Genomic DNA, 18,973 nt, shown 5'->3' with positions numbered 1-18,973 from the left:
TACATGAACAGCCAACATGTAGTTCTCACACAGAAATTCACATTTTTAATTGGCCATGAAATCAGGATTCAATTATGATTATTTATCTATTCTTCTCCCGGGGCTGTTTTCAGCTATACTTTTCAAATCAACCTGTGCTTTAACATGCTTTAAAACGCAATGATGTAATGTAACTTGATGTAACTTTGACATAGAAAATAACCGCACGATGATATTTAGTGTGATGGATTACCTATCTCGAGCAACACTCAAGTCTCTGCAAGTAGATTTTCGTACCACAGTGAAATGAATGCAATCCAATGGATTCCTCGAAAATCTAACCAACCACGGCTTTAGAAAATGTCAAATATACCCTGAGTCATACTATACATGCCAGACCACTGGTATGGTCCTTTAACCACTTAAACCCCATATGGGTAACTGGAGTCCCTCAGGGCTCAATACTAGTGTATTTTCTGTTATTGTGGGGAAAGCTTTCACTGAAAATAGCCGATCGACAAGCTCACAATGCGATGCTACGCGTTGCGTTGTGAGCTTGTCGATCTGCTATTTTCAGTGAAAGCTTTCCCCACAATACCGATGCTGGGGTTTAAGTGGTTAAGTAACAAATATTTTCTTAACCATATGAACCCCAGCATTCTTTGAAAATAGGTAAACATTTGGTGAAAATAGTAGATCTATAAGCTGACAACGCATTGCGTTGCAATCACATTTAGTGAGCATGTAGATCAGCTATTTTTACTACTGACGTACAACAAATAACATGGGGCTTCTAAGAGGTTAAATTGCTGTTGTCGGCAGTGCAGTCAGAACTTCTAACAACTCACTTTTGGGTCTCAACCCACTAATTCATAAATACGAGCATAACCTAATCCAAGTCATTTATTGAGTGACTTTCTACATCCCCTGAAAGGTCTCTTATTTCCTTCACTATGACAGTACCGTACACATTTTGCCAACTTACTGACTTATACAGCTAAAGAACTAATTCCTACAGCTGCTGTTGAATGGTCTTTGAAATAAATCTGATTTAAATGAACATCATGAGCTTGTGATTGCTCTGACTAGACTATCCACACCAACCCTGACATCCTTTGAGTCACATCCGTACAGATGCTGTTCAATGGCCTTTTGAATAAGATTAGAAAATAATGTATTTCCCTTCAGTGTGAACAGCGTTGTTTCATGCTCGTTCTAATAGACAAGAGCACTCACACTGCTTTTGACGTCCTTCAGTTTTGGCAGGATGTCCAGGCTGAAGCCGTCCGCCTGGCCTCGAGAGCGGTTCCCTCCGTTCATGAAGTTTCCAAACGCCAGCACCAGGCCCAGCACCTGCATCACGCACGTACTGCCCTGAAGAATCTGGTACACACACAAACACGCGCACGCACACACCCACACGCTCGCGCACACCCACACGCGGCGCGTGCACAAACACATACATGCATGCACGCATGCACACAGGTGAGAGGCAACACTGATGTCTATATTACAACAACGGGAAGAGAGGAGGACAGAAGTGCGTGACAGAATGCAATAGTAGGAGAACACCAGGCCTCGGATCACCTTGCAAACTCTCTGCAGGACTTCTAGCTTGCGGAGAACAGAGGAGATGCACTCAGAGAAGGTCGACTGAAACAGGATGCAGAACACCCGTTCGGAGAAGTTGGGGATTTGGGACAACTGGAAGAGAAACCTGAAGACGAGATGACAAGACCCGTCAACCACTGAACATCTGGGATACGCATCTCGAAACCCCCATGAAATTAGAGAGTTTTGATCTGATGATTCTGTTCCTGTGAATAGATTCACTCTTACTGCTCAGGCTTGTCCAGTGGCTTGGCGTCTTCACTGCCTTTGGACAACTGAATGTGCTTCTCAATCTTGTCCTTTTCATCCTCTTGGGCTCTCTGTGAAAGTTCAAATAGTCTTTCTTTACGGCATATTGAGCAGAATATATCAATGTCAAGGTGTACTGCAGTGCAAGTGTTTCTATGGTGAGTGTGACACAGGCTCACCACCTTTAGCCTACATACACACATTTCATTGAGGCAATTTATCACTGCAACTTGATGAAAATCTGGTTTTAACATTAAAAAGATGATGAGAAATACTGTGATAACTTGAAGAAAACTATTCCTTTCTTCAAGTTTGACTATTGTTTTAGATCAGCTGAATCAATAATAATAATTCCAAGTAGAAATCAGAGAACTGAAGCCGAAATTTTGCTGATTTGTCCCATCGTGTGTTTGACCTGGGTAACCAGTCCTACATTTAGCCGGCAAGAAAGGGGAGTTTCTTCTCAAAAAAGGGCGCTTATCCGAAATGTGGCAGTTTCACCTTTTTGATGATTGGTTCGCTATCGCTTCCCAAGTTCCCATGCTCTGGAGGGGCGGTCAGATAGTTTCCATGCTCTGGAGGGGCGGCCAGAGATTTCGTTATGGCAGGCAGAGTGCCGTAAGTTAGAAGTTGCAAATTTCACTGAACAGGATAATAACAGCAACGATGTCATGAGATGTGGGAATATCGTCTGCATGCCTTCAAAAATAAATTATATCACAGGTATGTGTGCTTGTATAGCTTTAGCATATAGAAGTTAGCAAGTGATGCAATGCTAGTGTGCTACCATACAATCTGGTCCACAGTGGCCGGACACAGCGCTCCTCAGAGCGGACACAGCCAGCTTTCGCTGGCCGGTGCTTGTAGATCTACGCTTTTCAGCTTAAAGCGGCATTAGCGCCCGAACGTTGGATACGGGCTGGCAAGGCGCATCCAACGGTGCCCGGCTCGAGTCTGTCCGTTGCCCCCTGACCGGCCTGGGCGCGAAAAAATATGAATTTTATTTATAAATGTCATTTGTTCTTGTTCTTAGATTCCAAACATGGTTTAGCAGCTACTATCACTCCTGAGCCAGTTTAACTTCTGTGCTTGCTTCTGATCTACTGTGTATCTACTGCCTGTCTTTTCTCTACCACAGCTTAATGGATAAGATGCTAAAGAGCATTAAAAATGTGAATATCGTTATGAAGATAAGATATGTCTTCAACCATGGTGAAGATTCTAGTCAGTATTATGTAACCTGACTCCATGGTCCAAATAGATTGAACAATTATTTATTAAAGGAGAGAGCTTTAAGCTGAACTTTAATAACTTAGGCGATCTACAAGCTTGCGATGCGTTGTGAGCTTATAACGTCTGTTTTGCAAAAATAACACTGTCGTACAACAAAGTATAAAATAAGGCTCAAATAGTTACTTTGTAGATCATTTGGATATATAAATTAAACAAATAGTATATGGTTCCAAAAAAAAAATCCAGTCACTGTGTGTTGATTCATCCTAATGATGTTTTGCAATGCTCAAACCTGTGGCATTCAACATCATTCAGAGAACCATGGTTCTCCGATACTTAACACAAGCCAAAGGAAACTCACTGAGTAGTATTCTCACTTAACTCCACTTTATGCCATCCGGCATGGGGATTCCATTAACAGTATGGAATAAGAAGCAAAGTGCAGTATTGTACTGCATACTCGTTTGGCCATGCCACATTCCTCCTCGTTACCCCGCTGTCAGACTCTGCACCACAGTCTTATACAAGGTGGTTTGAAAGAAACACAGGCCAGAAATGCCCTTTCGTTTCACAACAGGCAAAGACAATGGCTGTTATAATAATGCATCTGACGTGGACTGGCAGAGCCATAAAACCATCCAGAGAAGAGAACGTACAGTATAAACTCCCTCCAGAATCCACATAGAGCCTGAAGCACAAGTCTTAGAGAGCAAAGCCATTCCCACTGTCTTTCTCTCTGAGTTCTGGCCCCGGCATGGCTTCTTGGACAACATCAAACGGCAGCATCAAACGAGCTGAGGGGCCGATTAGTATTCTACACACCACTGCCTTCTGTCGACGAGGGCAAGCTCCGTTTCGCCTTGTCCCGAGTTGGTTTCAAGTGTAAATACATTTAACACAAAGCAGATACTTCTCAAAGGGCAGCAGCAGAGGGCTCAGAAATGTGCGGTGTAATTGGGGACAAGTAGGCATTAGCGTGTGATCTTTGAATTGCTGGGGCATGTTGCCTTGGTTGTTAGCATGAGAAATACGGTCCCGTGTGGAATATCAAATGCGCTGATATTTGCGATGCCAGGGTTTGAGCATTCTGACCAATAGGCCAAGTGGTATTCATTAGCCTGGTTTCCACTACAGGGCTAAACAGGTCCAGCCAGGACTTAATCATTATTTGTGTCACTCAGATTTTCACTGAAACAACATTTCTGCCATTTTCATTGTGTTGCCGATGCTGTATTTTCCAAAGAACAAATTGTGCTCGGAGTTCTGTGTCATAAACAGTCAGACATGGCTCTGGCAAAGCCCAACAGCATGAGCCTACTATTTACAGTGACTCAGGAGGTAGAGCGGCCCGACTTGTAATCGGAAGGTTCCCGGGTTCGATCCCCGGGTTCGATCCCCGGGTTCGATCCCCGGGTTCGATCCCCGGGTTCGATCCCCGGCTCCTCCTGGCTGCATGTCGAATTGTCCCTGAATAAGACACTGAACCCTAACTGCTCTGATGTCGCTGTGTGAATGGTGAATGTAAAATACATTATAAAGTGCAGTGGAGAGATGCAGTCCATTTACCATATTTATGCAAGTAATTTACAGTACAGGGTAGTTTGTTTTTAGGGGGTGGGAGGACGCGGTTCTAATGGTAAATTTATAGATTGTAATTCACCATCATACATGTGCTTACTCAGAATGTACATTCCCCCCCAGGACTGCTTTCTCAATCTCATATTCAGTTGTTTCCCCTATCAAGGTAGGAGAGTTATGATGCTGCATTGTCTGAAGGAAGCCAAACCAAAATAAGTTTTACTCTAATGTACCTGCACAAGTATAAGGTACAACCTTGAACCTGACATATTTTCGCAAAATCATTTTTTTTGCTGTAATAACACAATATGCTGGACAGTAGACGCTCTTGTGTCACCTGGAGAAAATAAATACCTGATTTTCAAGTGAGAAAGGCCACATATGGCACCACGAATTTTACACGTAAATTGGTTCTTTTTGACGAGTGACATGGTTGTATGACGAAAGGCTTAGGCTTAGACAACCTCCAGGACGACATTTGGCTACTGTCAGCAGAAGGGAGTCTCTGAACTTCAGAGTATCAGAAGTCTGCTTTGTGACATTATACGGGAGGGAGTGGCATGCCACTATCACTATGACCCCTTAACAGGCTGTGGCTTTCTGTTCAAAGAACAGGAGTGGTTCTAACCCCACTGCTCACAGACTGGGCGGCCCCATCTCTCACTGCGACATTGGGAATGACCCCACTGTGTTTGTCTGCACACGCACACGTGCGTGCACACACTCACGCACGCACTCACTCACTCACGCACGCATATATGCACTATGCACATGTGTATGTGTGGGTGTGCTTATTATATCATTAATTCATGCACTTGCACCCTGCACTCTGTTCCTAGATGTTTGTTTGTCTGTATATGAGCTTGAGAGAAACACAGAGACAGAGAGTGAGAGAGGGAGATGGAGAAAGAGTGTGTGATCTTTGCTTTTAAAACAGTAAGTGAGGGTGTAACCATTAGAAGCCCCTCTCATTCCTAAAGACAGGCTGGTTGTGCTGCCAACTGTGGTTTAGGGGGCTGGAGACCCACAGACAGGATGGAGACTCGCAATACAAAAGAGAAACAATTTGGCTCCCTGACTCAATAACACAGCCCAAGGCTATGAGGGGAGAGAGAGAGAGAGAGAGAGAGGAGAGTTAGAAGGGGGAGAGTGTGAGAGGAGAGGGGGCTGAGTGGAGAGGTTATGCGTCTTTTGATCCTCAGTTATGACACATTGGTTCATAACTGCAGCATGTCTCAAGTCTCCGACTCATTCCCATGATGAACATTATTAATATGGCTCTGGCAGCCAAAGGTCCAAGCCTGTCCTCTGTAGCCATGCCAAAAAGCCATTCGCAGGAATTTCATAGCATCTTAAGGCCATATCATGGACGAAATGGGGAAAACATGCCCCTTTTCATGTCCCGTTATTTATTGACGTGAACGTTGCACGGGTCTTGAAGCGTTTCCACCGAGTGGTGGAGGTTTCCTATCGGTGAAGTTTGATGAATATGTATTTACTGTATACAGGGAGGAGGGAGCCCCTCGAAGCCAAAATGGAGTCATATTGTGAGGCAGTGATGACAGCTCCGTAATTCATTTCATGCTAATGTTATACAGTAGAATGCGGTCATTCCGCTTGGCGTAGCTTTAACCTGATATCCAGATATGCCAGGCTTTTTTTTCTCTCTCTCTGTCTTTTCAAAGCCACACCGGCACTTTTGAGAAGAGCGGTGCCCGCAAATGTGAGGGCTTTCCTCTCTCCTGTTCCGCTGTACAGTATGCAGGGTATCACAGCTCAGATCAGATTCAGCATGAAGTGTACAGTACTGTACATGTTTACTGTGCAGAGATCTCTGCTTCCAGGCCAACAGACAGACATAGACAGGACTCACTCTGTCGCCAAACAGCACACATACCAGTAGGGTTTGTGGTTCGCCTGTTTGTTTTGGTATCTAATACACACTTCCTTTTGCACACCCTTTCAAGTGGAACACATGGAATATGAACTCCAGATAGCGAGGCATGTTCACAGACAAGCTTGCCCTCCAACCGACAGCCCCACTGTGAAACGCATCTAGCAACATGTTGTAGACACGGCTTAATTTCCTTTAATTAATAACGGGAGGGTTTCTTTTCTCCCCCCGGACTGTATACAAAAGTTCACCTTTCCGTGATCTTGGAAAGGTATTTTTTTTGATGGATGGGATTTGCGTTGTGCGCAGTTTATGGCCGGTAAAGTGCCAAGAGAAACAGAAGTAATTGCTGTTGAATGATTTTTTTGCTGTTTTGTTGATATCGGGGCCTATTGAGCTGCATCTCAGCTTTCATTATATAATAAAATGATTGCCTGTTATTCATATATGGCATGAAATGTGTAACCATAAATCATGCTATTTGTCGCAAGCAAACGGTTCCAAAATAATAGTTTTAATACAAAACCACGCAGTGAAAATAACGTAAAGTTGGCCCAGATAAAATGGGTCTGTTGGTCTATCCTGTCACTGTTGATACGTGGGATGGTAAATATCAGCCTTGTTGCTCAACAGCATCTACAAACATGATTCTGCGCTGGCTAGAAATTCTTGCAGATTTATTTCAGAACAAGTTCACATTCATCATTTTCACTGTCTATTGTCCACATTAGCCCACATGTTTAAAAGTGTATGAGGTCTTGTGTTGTCTTTTTGTTTGAATCTATTAACCATAAGTAGAATATGACTCCGACTCCTTTATACTTACATTGTCATAAAGGGACTGCAGAGTCTCCAGGTCAACTACGGCATTGTCCATATTTAGGATGGCTATAGAGAATGACAGAGAAAAGAGTTAACGCTATGAGGTGACATTTCTTTGCAGCCATCCATTTAACCATACTTAGTTGAACAGGGGCCCCCCCAGGCCTCTGCACTTGGTACGCTTCTTTTTCCCTCCACATCAAATCTCTTAGAAAATAGACTATAAGCTCAAAATGAGTTGTGAGCTTGTAGATCGGCTATTTTCGTGAAATGTTCGCCCCCAGAATACGGTTCATGTGGTTAACAACATTTACATACAACATATAAGACATGAAACCAGCACATTAAACTTTAAATTGTTAACCGCTAGATCATAACACACGTGTTGGCTCAAACAAACTGTAGCAGAATGACATTTTGAATGTTCAATGACACAAGGGTTCAATTCTCACAAGTCATTTAATACAACGTCTGCCATGAGTTATACAGTTATCGGCCCTCTCAGTGATAGCATAGCGAGAGGCCAGAAACTAAAACATAAACACGCAGGGCCTTAGACATTATGTCAAAAGGTAACAATGAGCCGTGTTTGAACTCCCGTGTTTGAATTCCTGGTGTCGCCTTTTTGTCTCGGCGCGAGGACCTGGCGCCCGCGAGCATTAATCCTTTGAAAGTAAATGTTTAAAGACAAACAGAGCCCCGGGGGTCTGCAGTGTTGAGGCCGAGGTGTTGCTTGTACGCACAATCACCCGACGGAGCTCTCCACACCTAGAGCATGTCTGTGTCTCACCATGCAGTGGGTGTCCAAATTGCTTGCACTGTTTTGATCTACTGATTTGCTGTTGACATACTGTACAAGAGTGAGTGTGTGTGTGTGTGTGTGTGTGTGTGTGTGTGTGTGTGTGTGTGTGTGTGTGTGTGTGTGTGTGTGTGTGTGTGTGTGTGTGTGTGTGTGTGTGTGTAATCTCAAAGGGATAAGAGAACATGGAGTAATGGATTCAGTGTGGTCTCGCAGTCTCGCAATCCCATGTCGTTTTTTGTAATTATTCCGTTTCTCATTACATGACTAGATTTATTTTGGGAAGAGAGAGAACCGACATGCACATCCCCAACCCGACTTTGGGCAGGTGCTGAGCGACGAACAGTATAGAGAAGAATAAATAAACGCTCGCACACTAAGGGCTCCAATGCGACAGATGCTTTATTGCACCAAAAGAATCAGTGACGTTTCGACTGATACTATGATCCTTATAAGTTATTATAAAATGCTTTATAATGCCTTATGATTATCGTTGTAAAGCTTTATTAATGCTTATATATTATGAGTGCTTATAAGTAACTATAATTATACAGTGTTATGAGCAGATTATAATGCACTATAAACATAGGATTCATAAAAACTGTTATAATTTTGTTTTTCCAAAATTGAGATACAAAGTCTTAGCTGCATAGAGCATTCAGTAATTTGGGGACTGTCATCATTGGGCTATACCATTCAAGGACCCCCGAGTAGACAAAGTATGCACTAGGCCACGGCCCATTTGATATAAATATTTATCTCTGGGACCCCAATCTACACTGTAAAATCCTCAATCTTAATTTAACTTGTAGAGTGTACAAATGGAACCGAATGGACCCATAAAGGTACAATTGTACACTCTCAGAGTTACAGACCCGCAAGGGTCCATTTGGACCACGGGAAGTGGTCCCCGCACCCGACGTTGAGAACCAGTGGGCTATAGAGTATACTGCATAAATGAGCTGAGGCTGGATCTCATCTTTACTGTACTTATACAATATTACAGAAGTGTTGAAACGGGGTACACAATGAGATTATAGGCCATCGGTTGCTGAATGAGTCCGCAAACCACAAAAAGAAAACAAACAGTCCCACTGAGTTATGATCGTGTCATTTTAACAAGGTATTTTACTTTGACCGACAACTACTTTCAACATTGTTTTCCTTGCTAGGTATTTGTTGACAATAAATCCTCCATTCCTTCTCTCCGTGTCATCCTCTAACACCCCCCTCCCCCCTTTCGTGCTCCTTTTCTCCACTGCAGCTACCACAAGGGCAACCTCATCTCCCCCTTCTCTGTTTTCTCCTGTCACCCTCTAACCCTGCTGACACTCTCTCTCCCCTTCCACAGCCACCACAGAAATAATAACCCTCCGTCTTCCCTCTCCTTTTCCACTCGTTTTCTCTTTCACTCACATCGTCGTCTTTCGCTCCTCTGTTCATTTTCTGCCCCTGCATCTCCTCCCCCCCACCCCTCTCTCTCTCTCTGTATCATTCTCTCTCTCGCTGCACTCCGCTCTGGTAACTTTAGTCATTTGGTTCTCATTACTGACTCAACCAGAGGCTAGCTGGATGTTTGGCTAGTCGTTGAGGGGAGATGTGTGTGTGTGTGTGTGTGTGTGTGTGTGTGTGTGTGTGTGTGTGTGTGTGTGTGTGTGTGTGTGTGTGTGTGTGTGTGTGTGTGTGTGTGTGTGTGTGTGTGTGTGTGTGTGTGTGTGTGTGTGTGTGTGTGTGTGTGTGTGTGTGTGTGTGTGAGAGAGAGAGAAAGATGTATCATCACTTCAAGACAGTCCTCTCACGACCGAAAACCCCAAAATCCATCTGCCAGCATCTACGCCTCCTGTCACCGCACTCCAGCCCCCGGATGGCGCCTACAACCACGCAGTTGCTAACGCAGTGACCGACGTTCACCAAGTCCTCACAGGAAGCAGACACCACACGGGAAGTGTCTTATGAAACGCCGGGCGCGTAGGGTGCCAAGACCGAGGACGACAAACAACAGCAGCTGTGAGGAAAATAAAGACTGACGACTCCTCTCTAGGCGATTAGAAGGTCATAAAAAAACCAACAAAAACAAAAAAAACGACAAGATCCAAATCAGTGATTCAGAATGTATATATTTTATATATCTGTGGATGGAGTGAGCCGGCCAACGTCTCGTTAGTCATTGTCTGCACACTTGAAATCAAGGGGATAAATAAAGCAATGATTCACTGGATTGGATGTGACGAGGGATGAAATCAAGAATGCATCCTCCCCCGTTTCGCAAACACATTGTTCTCTGACTCACAGCATTAGCCTAAAACCTCTAAACGGCCCAGGGCATTATTATGAATGATTGTTTCTAAGAAAGGAAAACAATAGATTTTCTAACGCGACACCAATCTATTATGTTGTTTACAACTTTTGGGGACTTTTGTCTTTTTGGTCAAAGATATGGCACTAGGGTTTCTTCATTCAGTCACTCAGGAGACAGGAAAATGTCGAGAAGATTCAAAGCGATCCTTTGTCGCCATATGGGTTCATCTTCTTGCAGTGATGGAAGGAAGAGGTGAGGGGTTTCACCAGAGGACATCCCTGTAGTGTACAGGGGTTCCTCTTGGCGGCGTATATCACACTGTGACGTGATATAGTGCCGTTTCCAATCAGTGGTAATTATGCAGTATGGCAAAGACTGTCCTAACATAGGAGACGAATGACAGCGCTGATGAGAGTGGCCCTCGCCTGCCCTCACTCGTTCTCCCTCTCTCCCCCGTGACCTGAGATGAATGCGCGGAGGGCCGATAGGGATTGGCCAGAAGAGAGGGGAGACAGAATTCAACTCCACTTTGAAGGCACAATACACAAGAAACATCCTCAATACCACTTCATGTGTTTATATGGTACAAGCGCATGTCGCACAGCTTGGGTTTTGTGGCAAACATTCCACATAGCCGTCTCAGCTGTGGCAATAAAGGTTTGAAGACGTAGACAAGACCCCCCCCCCCCAGTACGAAAGGAATGGAGGGGATCTGAGGAAGGGCTGTTTAGACGCATGGATGAGGGATTAAGATTGGAGAGCAATCAGAGGGTAACTAAAACAGGAAGAGAGAGTCCATTCCCGTCAACATCTGAATGACATCACTTTTAACAACGCCATTTAGACAAGATGGTGACAACACGTCACAGAAGGACAAAGAGAACTGTGATAGGATGGGGAATCGTTGTGTAAAATGAAAAGAAAAACGAAGAGAGCTATGTAATATCTCTGTGCTATCTATAATTTAACTAACTACGTTATTATGGCCAGAGGACACTTTCAGCCCCAGCAATACAGTCAGTATATTCCATAGAAATTCAATGTATACCGCTATTTTATGTTACTCACTTAATACAACTTCATGGAAAGCAGATAAAGAATAAAATCACACTTGCAATTCTGGATGTCCTTCATGTCTAGATGGATACTGGACATCAGAATTCCCACATTCTGGGAACGCTTATTATTCAACAGCTTCACCACCTGAGAAAGAGAGATAGGAACATTAACATGTGTGTATGTATGTATGTACAGTATGTATGTATGTATGTATGTATGTATGTATGTATGTATGTATGTATGTATGTATGTATGTATGTATGTATGTATGTATGTATGTATGTATACACAGAGTATATATATATAGTATATATATAGAAAGAGAGAGACAGCAATACTGAGGACTACTGCTTTACCATGTACAGCGCGCACACACACACACACACACACACACACACACACACACACACACACACACACACACACACACACACACACACACACACACACACACACACACACACACACACACACACACACACAGATTAAACTATTGAATGGGTCAAAAACATGAACCCCAATCTCCTTTATCTTTTTTTCCCCTTTCATGGGAAGAGAACTTTTGCCAATTCACCCACAAACATTATGCAAATTACAATCCTGTCTGGTCGGATTATTGTGATTGACAATTTCCCCCGTCTCTCTGCAATTCTCCACATCCATCATCTTTCAGTGGGTTGATTTGAAACTTCCAGATCTAACAGACAACTAGACGCTTATTTACCAAACAGGGTAATTCAATGGGTTCAGTCCCTGGCACTGATAATGCATATCATGTGGAGGAGACGTTCTCAATGAGCATGTTTACATTATGTTCCATGTGACTGCAATTGGCAAAAAAAAAGGGGGGGGGGGGGAGGAAAAACCCTATTCCCTAAAGGAGCACTCAAAAACAGCCTACTGATACAGCAATAATAGCACAAAAAAGAAGCTACTAATATTCTAAAAGCAACAGCCACTAAAACTTGAGCTACAATTAAGAAACGTTTGTTGAATAATAACAGCATTTACCTGTCAAAACAGCCAAGGGTCAAATAATAAGTCCGACTTGTTATCATACATGGTAAGTTGTATTCAAGAGCGGACCACAGATGGGCTGAGTAAGCAGTGGAGGCAGTGCCCAGCACACAGTAAAATCGCCAATGTTCATGTATCCCTTTGTATCTCCAACAGTGTACAAATATAACCATAAATGGTCACATTTGGACACTCTCATAGTCAAATTAACACTCAGGATTTTACTGTATAGTAAAGAAGTGTGGGGGAACAGGGTTGGGAAACCCTATAGCCCACCGCTATCCAGACAGACTGATTCCACTGAGCCCAGATCACACAGACCACAGGACTCCCAAACACACACAGGAAGTTATATCACCGAGCCAACTGTCTCTGTCTCTCCTGGCTGCGCCACAACATGGGGAGACAAGGCCTGTCGAGATATGACGCTAGGACGGCTTCCCCCAACGTGCCTCTGACAGACTGACTGTGTATGCGTCAGTTGGAAAAGCGAGTCATCAATCATATTTTATCAGTTGGCTCCTCTGTTATAAAAAAAACTTAAATTACATAACCCAGAGTTGAGTTTAGTTTGTTTTGGGGAAGGACACAGGGTCTCATACAAGTATGGATTTATACAGCTTACATACACATACACATCTGCAAGTTACACACATTTCAAATTGAATTTAAAACAAGACTGCCCTTGCAGTATGTCAGTGGGATTATCCAACAATAAAACACAGATGGACGCGCAAACCACTGAATCTATTGAAATATCTAATTATTCAGCGGCAAACATCTTCCTTTCAGTAATGGTGTTTCAAGAAAACAAAACAAGTCCAAACGCAATGACAAACACAGCATTTTCATACGCTCTCATGAAAGCCATGTGTGTTTTGAGGTTTTTGGTTTAAAGAAATCCTTTAAGTCAAGTCAATCATCGATTGATCTTGCATGCGTGCGTGTTTCTTTCTGATCGCATGTGTCAGTCATGCCAGTAATACTTTGTTTTCAACGTCGGGCCAATATGGATTTTCAGCAATCCTATACGGCTCCGAATCGCATGTGAAAAACAAACCCCTGAGGAGCAATTTGTTCTGCCTAAGAAAACAAAAAGGGGAAAGCACCAAAATAGAACAGCGCTTGATGGCATTTGTAAGTAACATTATGTTTTCATGTCAATGCACAACAAAGATATGTGCTGGTATAAGTGTTGTGTGTGTGTGTGTGTGTGTGTGTGTGTGTGTGTGTGTGTGTGTGTGTGTGTGTGTGTGTGTGTGTGTGTGTGTGTGTGTGTGTGTGTGTGTGTGTGTGTGCGTGCGTGCGTGCGTGCGTGCGTGCGTGCGTGCGTGCGTGCGTGCGTGCGTGCGTGCGTGCGTGCGTGTGTGTGTGTTGTGACCTTCAGCACTCGCTGGATCAATTTGCAGCAGCTGAGTGTGAAGCCGCCATGAGATGAGGTTCAGCGTCTCTAAATCTGAGGCCATGGTTCTCGGCAGGAAACCGGTGGATTGCTCATTCCAGGTAGGGAATGAGTCCTTACCTCAAGCGTAGAAGTTTAATTATCTCTAGTATGAGTTGTTCTCGAATGAGGGGAGGATGGAAGATCAGCCAGTGAATCTGAGCAGCGGCAGTGGGACTGTGTTCGCTGTACCGCACCATTGTGACAAAAAGAGAGCTCTTGATCTACTGGTCAATCTTCATTCCTACTATTAACTGTGGGTCATGAGAGAAAGAACAAGACTGCGGATACAAGCAGCCAATTTTCTCAGGAGGGTGGCTGGCATCTCCCTTAGGGATAAGGTGAGAGGCTCAGTCATCTGTAAGAGACTCTGATTAGAACCAGGGCTCTTTTGCGTAGAAGGAAGCCAGTTGGGGTGGTTCGGGCATGGTAGAGAGCTTTTCCAGGCATGTCCAGCTGGGAAGAGGCTACGGGCAGAAGAAGGACCATGTGGAGGGATTATATCTCCACACTGGCCAGGGATTGCGTCAGGATCAGCTACCTCTGCGACTGAATTCAGATAAGTGGTTGAAGATGGATGGATAAGGTATATAGAAGGTTTGGCCTAACTGCCCATCTTCATCTTGAAAAAGTAGCAAGTGACCTCCACACTACTGCACCTAATAGTTAGTATGTATCAAATTCAATAACATTTTATTATAGTGCCAAACCACAACAAGTCAAGACACTACATATAGAGCTGAGACCCAACATTGTCCCACCCTGAGCAAGCAATTTTTGCGACAGTGGCAACGAAAAACTCCCCCTTAACTGGCAGACCTAGGCTCTAGGGTGGGCGACCATCTGCCTTGACCGTGTCGTGGGGAAAGAGAGAGGAGAGAGAAAAAATGAGAGACAAGAGATGGAGAGAAATGCATAGGTTTGGCACTACTGTAATTGATTTGGCAAGTGTGAAGTGACTTTAGACATGTTTCCAAACACATATTCATGTCTCAGAGCATGGGTGTATACAGTACCAAGGAACAAATTCAGCTAATAACAATAATGATGAATGAGACTATGCTGAGTATGCTCGTGGAAATACTTGTACAATCGCTTTAGGATCAAATCTGATCGTGATCGTTTCGTAAGTGAGGCCCATTATCTTTAAAACCATAAATAGTCAATGCACCAATTGAATATTTAGATAGACTCTATCTAGTATTGCTATTTAGAAAGACGTTAGATATGTTGATTACACGTTCACAAATACTAAGTATGTTACTTTGATAGAGGCTGGTTTGATGTCTACTTGCTACTTTGTAGCACACAGGCTGTTTTTCTAGTAATATAATTCTATGACCACTTATCCTGTTTTTGAAAGGGTCTTACTTCGACCTTGCACTTTGTAAATCGCTCTGCAAAAGAGCGTAGACCTACTCAATGCCTAAATTATAAATTGTACTGTATGTTTAAATATATTTCCAAGTCAATAACCTAAACCAGAGATTAAAATGATTCCCCTATGAAAGAATATCAGTGTGACGTTACCACTTAAACCCTATGTAGTCTACTTACTTGACTGGGGTCCCCCAGGGCTCTATTCTAGGGGCGCTAGTATTTCCCTCTACACCAAATCACTTTGCCAAGAACTACAAGCTCACAGCTCATTTACAAGCTCACAACTTGTTGCATTGCAACGCGCTGTGAGCTTGTAGATCGGCTATTTTCACTGAATGTTCGCCCCCCAGAATAGAGATGTGGTGAAAGGGCATCAGGGAGGGGGGCCTAACAGTGTGACTGTTAAACTTAGTCATTCAGAAAGCAGCACAGGGGGAACCGCATCACCAATTATAGCTCCCGGGCCTCTCACTTGCTCCCCTGCCTCCCTCCTCTTTTTTCCCTCCGTCTTCTCTCTCTTGACAGTCATCACCATCGTGAGGTTACCTCGCCGCACGCGAGCCACTGGCTCCACGCCACCAGTGGATGGTCAGGTTGGAGGGGTAGCCGGCTAGGAGCCAGAACTCACACCACATAATAACTGTCTGGCTACAGCAGTTCCTCCCGTCAGTCAGTCAGAGGGACTGGGAGTCAGTAGGACTGGGAGTCAGAGGGACTGAGAGGCAGTGGGACTGGGAGTCAGCGGGACTGGGAGTCAGCGGGACTGGGAGTCAGCGGACTGGGAGTCAAACAAAGACTGAGGTGGGACGAGGCTGATCATAATTAAGTCAGAGGGGCTAAGAGATAGAGATAGAGTGAGCAGGGTCCCACTCACCCACACTTGCACAAATAGACGCACGCAAGCGCACAGACACACGAAAATGCATATAGGTTGCATACACGCGTATACAATACATGTGTACATGTATACACACACCTGTTTGGCCTTCGACTTGCTGATTGTGTCTGATATTGGTTTCTTCTTCTCCTTGACGGCAGTTTTGGCAAAGAGGTCCACAAACTCGTTAAAGTCAACTGTTGGCTCTTCAATCGTCTCCCACACCAGAGAGCCACTGTCCCTATGAGGACAGAGTAAGGTGTATATTACTGTACGTTTTTTCTTTTTTTTTAATACCATTGATAGATTGTATACTCCTTATTATCCATTGGGTATTGACTGTATTTAATTACCCATGTTACTGGGAATAGATCGTTCACATACACTTTGACTACATTTACTGTACATATACACGTCTTAATAACTCATACATCATGTCAATGCTGGTCTGGTCAGTCAACACCCAAAATCTCCTTTGGTTTTTGATTCATGTACTGTACATTCTACATGTTTACTTCCTCTTATTATTAAATATGATTAAGATTATGATTATTTTATTTATTCTTGAAGCTTAGATATTTTTTAACCTTTATCTGTATCTGTCCTGTGTTTTAAACTACAGAAAGCTAAATCCCCCCCCCCCCCCCCCACGGGATCAATGAAGATCTATCTAAACAGCATCTATCCTTCTTTGATATATTTAATCCTTGATAGATTATGTTTAAGCGCAATACAATAACATGTCATTCTATTGGAAGTGATTCATGTAAAGTTAATCTACAATAATAATTGGCATTAAAAAACTAAATGAGTTATACTACATTCTCAAGATCAAGGAAGACACTATCTCATTACAAGAAAATGCATAATCTGAGCTGGATGGATAAAATTATGGACACTCATATTTCAAACAAAGCCTGAACATCATCCTGTCTTTAGGCCAGATGTATATCTGACAAATGTACATTTAACTGTCAACTTCCATTAAGAAATGGATATTTAACAATTTCCTGCAGCTTAATACAAACAAGACTGAGGTTGTAATTATTTCTCCTGAACAGTACGGTTCCAAAATGAATTCAATGTACAGGGTCCCTTTCCACTTCTACATGGTAGGTAAGACATTCATGTATATCAAAATTACAATAGATAGTATATAGTATTATACAAATTTGTCTCCTCAATTGTCTACAATGTGTATTCTGTCTTAGGTGTGCTCTACTGTCACCCTTTCAAACGTGTACACAAATACAAGTACAGAGCCCACATGAAGAACCCCCAGACTTTCGAACCAATTACTTGCATTGTATTTGCATTTGTAAATAAAACAGAACTGGACCAGGTTAGTCAATCGCATTGCTAATTTTTTACCTCAAAACAAAACACATATGAGGAACATACTGCAGTAAATCACAAGCGCTCATCATTTATACAGGAAATATTTATTGTCTCCGCCGGGCCGAAAGGCATGGCGAGAGAGTATGTTTTGCCCCCTGTCCGTCCGTCCGTCTGTCCGTCCGTGTGTCCGTCCGTCCGTGTATCCGTCCGTCCGTCCTTCTGTCTGCGAGCAGCTAATCTCCTCCACCGTTGGCCCGGTCGCTGTGAAACTGCGCACACACACTCCCTGGATGCCACAGCAGAACCGCTGCCCCACATTTTTCAGATCAGCCTGTCATAGCGCCACCATGAGGCCGACTTTTGCAAAACACATTTTCGCAAATCGGTACACAGTATCTCTATAGTCATGTGATCAACACAGATCTGTCCGATTTTCCATATTCCATCCTGATTGGTCAAATCAAATCATGAATGCAGTGTCCGATTGCTGTGAAAGGCCTAAGAAGAAATGGCACCCTTTTCACATTGGCCTATTATAGCACCACCAGGAGGCCATGATAACCTACCTGACCTGGCGGAGACTTGTGCTCCGAGGAGCACTTTTTCTAGTTTTAGTATCATTTCTTCCTGGCCTAAAGACAAAGAGAGAGAGCACCTGGTTCAAGTCAAACCACTGTGCACCACAATTCCTGGCCGGCATCTCAACCTCATTTTCCACCATGTTACCATCTCTATGGCTCTTTGGCAGATCTTTATCTTAAATGGTCAAGCTCTCTCTCTCTGTCTCCAGTCCCCACAGTTCAGAGGAGAATACCTTAATGTGAATGATGCATGTCTATCTTCACTTTACATGATCAGCCATGCATTTTGTTTACACACTATCTGTAATGCCTATCGGACAAACCTACCGCTTACATACTGATAGACAAACTGGCCATCACATACTCTCTTTTAACTGAGGCAAAGATGTGGGCCAGTGTACAGTAAGTCCGTCATGGTCTTTTTTCCTAACCCTTTTTCCTTTACAGGATGATTGATGATAAAGCCAACCTCTAAGTTGCAAATCCCTCCATTGACAGAAAAGTGTTGTTGATTTAAAATGATTTATGATTGAATGTCCAAATTCTATGAAACCTTTCCAGAAGGATTTCACTTGGTTCAACTTTCTTTAATCATGAGCGATTATGTTAGCTTATTATTATTTTTTATGTTCTGAATAAATGACAAACAATTTAGTTCCTTACTGTGTTGTGGGTGATGGCTGATTTAAACAGTCACACCTGGCCTGAGTCACACTAATTAGACTGAGCTGGATTTGACTGCACAGCTGTTGCACATAGATAACGAAGACAAACTTGATTTCCTGTATCTGTGTTACGTGGCTAGTGTTCTCGCCC

At 43.3% G+C, this 18,973-nt stretch overlaps 1 protein-coding gene across 1 annotated transcript in view; it reads right to left on the bottom strand.

The window, feature by feature from the left end:
• fmn2a (formin 2a) overlaps window positions 1-18,973 on the bottom strand; it is a gene marked incomplete at its 5' end in the record, with an annotated part of 50,509 nt that overhangs the window by 18,001 nt on the left and 13,535 nt on the right. Inside the window, 6 exons of the mRNA XM_080449660.1 lie at window positions 1,216-1,362; window positions 1,567-1,696; window positions 1,819-1,910; window positions 7,371-7,432; window positions 11,574-11,667; window positions 16,338-16,479. Of these exons, the coding sequence (XP_080305786.1) occupies window positions 1,216-1,362; window positions 1,567-1,696; window positions 1,819-1,910; window positions 7,371-7,432; window positions 11,574-11,667; window positions 16,338-16,479 (667 nt within the window). The remainder of the gene's footprint in view (window positions 1-1,215; window positions 1,363-1,566; window positions 1,697-1,818; window positions 1,911-7,370; window positions 7,433-11,573; window positions 11,668-16,337; window positions 16,480-18,973) is intronic.

This window comes from Gymnoscopelus braueri (genome assembly GCF_963280865.1).
Source record: "Gymnoscopelus braueri genome assembly, chromosome: 14".
NCBI classification, from domain to species: domain Eukaryota; kingdom Metazoa; phylum Chordata; class Actinopteri; order Myctophiformes; family Myctophidae; genus Gymnoscopelus; species Gymnoscopelus braueri.
The sequence above is the reverse complement of the archived record's forward strand: the minus strand, read 5'-3'. Positions and strand labels throughout refer to the sequence as shown.